This window comes from Dermacentor silvarum, chromosome 11 (assembly GCF_013339745.2).
Source record: "Dermacentor silvarum isolate Dsil-2018 chromosome 11, BIME_Dsil_1.4, whole genome shotgun sequence".
NCBI classification, from domain to species: Eukaryota; Metazoa; Arthropoda; class Arachnida; order Ixodida; family Ixodidae; genus Dermacentor; species Dermacentor silvarum.
Window position 1 is genome coordinate 96,478,084 of NC_051164.1, and position 6,000 is coordinate 96,484,083.

Genomic DNA, 6,000 nt, shown 5'->3' on the forward strand with positions numbered 1-6,000 from the left:
AAGGTACGTTGAAGACTTTCTGCGCACACTTTCGGCGTCAAGCACAACTGGCCGACTTTCAGAAATATTTGAAAATGTAGAAAAAAAATTCGGCACCCCTGTGAAATGCGATGGTTCGCCTTTTACAAATGGATTGAGCGTGCATTAGAAGACTGGGTTGCACTCATACTTTTTTCCAGGAAGCTACCACCAATGATCGTGTTGTCATGGCCGGGAAGATCCGAAATGACACGAACTGCGTCAGTGACGCCTATTTAGGTTTGAGATATGTTCCCAATTTCTTCAAGCTAAATGCGCTTTTTTTGGCACCCTGCTGGTCGCAGGGCAGAGCTTCGAACAGAAAGCAATAATCTTCTCAGGACCATGTTGCCGAACTGCGTACTACCCACGGCAGTAAAAATTACTCACAGCGACCAATCGACAAGCAGGCAAGAAAACTCCGACTAAAATAACTCCGATTTCACTATCAGTTGTTCTATCAGGCAGCTGTCTTCGAGGTCAAGAACAGACTTCCGGTCTTTGGCCGTTTTTTCGCCAGGTCAAGTTCATCGCCCCAGTAACTTCTATCAGTATTGAGTCCGGAATTGAGCTGCCATTGCTGCTTACACTTGAGTAGCGCACACGCTGAGTTACCAGAGAGGCATTTGAACAGGAGTGGCAAATTCTGTTTCGTCTTTACCAGCATTAAGAATGCCACCCAGGCATAAAATGAATCGCGTGAGTAAACTCGTAATCCCACTGGAGCTGCGACTTTCCAGCCTAATGTATGCGGATGACATTGTTTTACTATAGCTAGTTGTCGGAGAGACACACAGCTTGTGGTATAAATCGGCATCTGGAAAAGAGAGCGACGCTCTAGGATGAAAGTATAGCATTAAACATTTGGTCTTCATATTGCCTGCTCACTCATTAGATTACATGACAACGAGAGGCCAAGAGTGACGGAACATAAGTGCCGATAGCAGCATGCATCAAAGCGGGAAATAGTTGCGTAAGCATTAGGCAATCAATGCCAAATGCCAAAAAAAGAAACGCTGCAATAATAAAACTTGGAGCGTCATTGCAGTTCAGAAGATTTGAAGTACTAGGAGGTGTACGGAAAGGTTTAGTGTAGTCGGGCATACGTTTGCGAACTGGGACAATATTGAAAATCTGAAGTAAAGTGAGGCCCGAGGGCTGTTTAATGGCACGCACTGGCAGCGCATAGAAGAACTAGAAATAAAGCAGCATTTGTAGATGCGGGTTGCGCGTCATTCGAAGTGAGGAGAGCTCAGATGAAAGTTTGCTTCGAAAGACGACTGCGGAACCTTAATTAATATCGATCGGCTGTAAAGTTATTTAAAGCAGTGCCCTATACTGGTAAAGGAGGTCACATGAGGGTGTCTAAGGATGCGTAATTATGTGTGGAATTTTGTTATTAACTCCACTCGGACACAGCACATTGAAATGGTGCGGCGACCATTTAGCATTTTCTGCGAGAAGGTCGCAGTACACATCAAGCGATAAACGTGGAAGGAGTAGGCTTGACCTAGGCGTTGCGTGTTGGGGCCACTACGAAAAACACATGAAACTGCTCTGGAAACTCGTCAAATACGGCTGAAGGACTGTTAGCACACATGAATAGATACGACGCAATAAAGTGCATTTTCAGCAGTAAATAACGCAGCTTAGAGCATTAAATATGGTAACATTTAATTGCACCGTATGTTTTTAAAAATGAGCTGGCTGTCATTTGCGAACAAAAAAGCGATGATCATTCGGCATATCCTCATTTCCATAAGTCAGATTGCTGGATACCATCTTTTATAATGACTACCTATGGCTGACATTGATTGATGTTAATTTTTAGCTAATTGCTTCTGCGATTAACTTTCCTCGCCTTACTTTATGTATAGACCTCCAAAACACCGATAATAATATTTGCAGATGATGGGTGCTGCTTTGCCCTCCCAACATTAGTGACTAACAACCAGTCGACTAGATTTTCTTTGTTAATTGTGAATAAAACTATTTGCTATAAATTTACAGGGTGTGCTGCCAATATTTATAACGCTTATGTTGCATTTGGGTCCTTGATGCCTCTAGAAATGTCTCGGTATTGAACAGTACATTGACTTTACTGATTGGCCGACATCTGTTGCCACTGTACTTTATACAGGTAAAAGAAACCTAGCCAAGTGAATTGTTTTTGTTCTTGCCCCCTTCGTCAGAACGTGTTGTTGGACAAACATTTATAATTATTATCACTCTAACTATATAGGCTAACCCATTACTTTCTTTTGCTCTACTTTAGAATCAACGTGCCCATGTCAAACATGAAAGCATTCTCCGAGACCTTCAACTGCCCAGCGAACTCAACCATGAACCGTACAAACCGGTGCAGTTTGTGGTGAAGCTTTCTCACAAGGGATTGGAAAGCAAGGCTCCATCCATTACCAGCGTGACGGAAGATATGCACTAACCTACAGGTTGTTACAATAAACAACAGTGAACTCAATACTTTTTAGGAATGCCAAACTTATATAAATGAGGTGTTCACACAACAAGAACAGTAACAAGCAGTGTTCGTCAAACAATGTTTTAAGAGGAAATGAAGCAAGATAACATTTGGCTGAAAGTATTTATTAGAAGTACAAAACACCCAAAGCGGTTATATTACGAAGCGTAAAGCTTCGCTGACTAAGAAAATGACTTGCAAGGGATAAATTATTCACCCCGTATCTGACCAGCAACCTGTTTCTGCATGTTTTTATTGGCATTTTCTACGGACCAAGTCACCAAAGCTCACTTTCCACGCTATTATTCATAGCGGCACTGTTTCCACAAGTCAGACAGCTTCTCTGCGCGAACCTAGCAGGCTATAGCACCCCACGTATCATGAACTTTAACATTGAAAGCGAAACTTAGGATTCATGCATCAATGGACTAATCTTTCACGGACGATTTCAATAGCGGAAGTGTAGCGAAGAAGTGTTTTGCCAAAATAGAAAACTAAAGGTTCGAGTTTATAACATAGTAGTTTGTCTAGGTTGTCTAAATATATCCCTTTAGTTTCAGCGAAAAGCTCTATATGAAACAATGGCTCAAGCTCACGCCCTTAACGTCTTCGGTGTGTGTATGTTGTCTCGAGCTGCAATCGTGTGGTTGGTACTTGGACGATGACGACGACGACGACGGTGTGGCTATCCGGTGAAGCACACGCTAGCCTGGCCTAGAGCACTGCACGGGCCGATTTTTTCAGCCCGGGCCCGGCCCGAGCCCGATTTTACGTCGGGCTACCCGCCCGAGCCCGACCAAAAGTTTTATGACGAGACCCGGGCCCGGCCCGGGCCCGGAAATTATATACGTTACCCGCCCGGCCCACCCGCCACCCCTTTACCTTAGGCCCGAGCCCGGCCCGAGCCCGGCCCGAGCGCGGCCGGAACCAGGCTCGAACCAGGCTCGAACCATGCTCGAACCAGGCTCGAACCATGCTCGAACCAGGCTCGAACCATGCTCGAACCATGCTCGAACCATGCTCGAACCAGGCTCGAACCAGGCTCGAACCCGGCCCGAGACCGAAAAAGACCACCGAGTGGCATTAAAAAATAAAACAAAGAAGAGAATGAAAGGAATTTATTCTTAAGGCATAAATACATGTCATATGCAATTATGAACACTATGTGAGGGGTCTGAACGCAAATACCAGCGCGCGAAGTAGTACAAATGACCCTGCCTAGCAGTATCGCCAGCACTTTCCAACGGCGCGACTTTGATGCGGCCCAATCTACTTCTATCACCACGCCGCCACAGTATTTTTCCACGTCGGGCGCCTCACTGCAAAGCATGCGCCGCCCCAGCCGCTCGTCCCACTCAACCCTATTCTAGTACACTATAGCAGAAGCGCAGCCACGACCACTGATCTCCACGCCCCGACGGGTCCTGAGCGCAGCGCATGGATGGAGTAAATGGAGAAAGCTTCTCGTTCCCCCACGGTGCAGCGTAATGCGCTGCTGCTAGGCGGCCGGACGAGAACATGCGTGCAATCATAGATGGACGCAGTGCCATATTTCAGCCACGTGACGAGTTATCTTATATTACCAGTAATCATTTTACCAATTCGCCTTTGAAGAATTTGTCCGGTAACGTTTTCTGTAGCAGGATGACATTTGGCTTATCTTTGATGCTGATCGCTCGATGCTTTGATGCTGCAGCGAACGTATCCCCTGCGGTTCAGTTCGGTACCTTATAACCGTCGAAAGCGACGACGACCGTTCCTGTCTCCTTGATCCTCTTTGCTGCCAGACCCAACGGCCAGCGAACATGAACTCTTCCCTGATACTGAGTTCACTGAGGGAGCCTTGGGACGTCGTCTTCGCTCGAGGTGATTTGGAGATCAAGAAGGGTCTCTCAGATCTGCTGAGCGTATGGCAACGGCCACTTCAGTCCTAGACTAGGAACCCACCCTTCCCACTCCCTTGTCTTTCCTATTTAGTAAATAAACTTAACAGCGGAGCTGTTTAAGCTGGGCGAAATATGCCTGCTGAATCCAAAAATGGGGCCGATCTAGGCGGTAGTGAGAAAGGATCCAGACGCAATGGCACACACCCCTGGTATTTAGTGAAGCTGAACCTGGCTAAGTCTACCTAAGCATTGTTGGGACTACTTAAGCTTAGTGAGTGATCGATAGACCATTGATAGTCAATCAATAGCTAATCGATCAATAATGAATAAATCCCGGAAAATGTTGGGGATGACTTGGTAGTGCTTAGCCTAGCCCAAATACGTGGCCAATACCTTGCGATAGTCAATCGGTATCCAATCAATAGCTAATCGATCATCGACAAATAATCAATTAATTCCGGTAAATGCTGGTGATGACTTGGTAGTGCTTAGCCTAGCCCAAAAGCCAGGACTGGCTAGGTGCCCATCAGCTCCGCTGTCTCCTTAGCATCGCGCCTCTAGTGCAAGCTACGCAATTTTTTTTTCAATAAAAAATTGCCGTCGCCTTTAGCCATGGCAGCGCAACGCCGAAGTCACCACCCCACCATGGCGAGTGATCTGTGCGATCGGACGCGTGATTTGGGCAATTCGCCATTTTTGACCGATAGCTCGTCTACTCCTGGTACAAACCGAGAAATTACCTGGTTCCGTCAATCTGACCTTCAAACTCAGCCAAGGTCAAATTGGGACTTAGCCTGCCACTACAGGCGGCTCCTGCGTACGCCACGTGGGTGTCCATATCTCGAAAGCGATCTGCGATATGTACAAAGTGCGCCGAGTGTTGGTAGCTTCGTATGCGCTGTGCTTTCGACGCTTAGTTCGCGTTGAAGTGAGACGCAGCATGAAATGTCAATTCGCTCGCTGCTGCTGCGGCGCCGAGCAGCGCCTGTGTGTTGTCTTGTGGTGAAATTGTAGGTGCGGTAGTTGCTGACGGCGCCGAGCAACGTCTGTGTCCTTTCCCAAAGCTAGCAAAACCGTGCTATTGCTCGAGGAAGTTCGTTTAACCACGTTCAAATAGGGCAGTTTTTTTACGAGCTTAGTACCGGAGCTTTTCTGGCAAACGTTATATGTTCTTAAGTTTCTTTTCGCCGTAGCGGCCCTACTAAATGCCAGCAGCTCTCAGAACGGTGCCGTAAACAATACTTGTCGCTACCTTGACATTATAGTAGGTGATGACTTGTCTGCTGGTCAACGTCTTTCGCCTCTCGAGGGCTGACAAAGAGGCAGGTTGTCCCTCGAATTTCATATCAAAAGCTTTCCCTGGTACAACCAGACAGACAGTGAACGGCTGCATGTTTTCGAAATCTCCCATCCAGTGGCGTCATGTGCCTCACGCTACCTTTCTGAATATGTTTCGACATGAACTGCACGGTGAAAGAAACGCTCGACCTGACCTTCTCATGCCAAGCTTTCTCATCTTTAACCGAAGGGTTATTCTGTGCCAAGCGTCTCCGGTGGGGATCTCCATCATCGCAGATTTCTATATAAATTCTGGCGATTCAATCAGTCGACCGGTTG

At 46.7% G+C, this 6,000-nt stretch overlaps 1 protein-coding gene across 1 annotated transcript in view; it reads left to right on the forward strand.

Annotated features, from left to right (window-relative positions):
* LOC119432499 (neprilysin-1-like) overlaps nt 1–2,497 on the forward strand; it is a 94,042-nt gene extending 91,545 nt beyond the window's left edge. Inside the window, exon 21 of the mRNA XM_049658846.1 lies at nt 2,294–2,497. Within this exon, the coding sequence (XP_049514803.1) occupies nt 2,294–2,393 (100 nt within the window). The 3' untranslated portion in view covers nt 2,394–2,497. The remainder of the gene's footprint in view (nt 1–2,293) is intronic.
* The last annotated feature ends 3,503 nt before the right edge of the window (nt 2,498–6,000 follow it).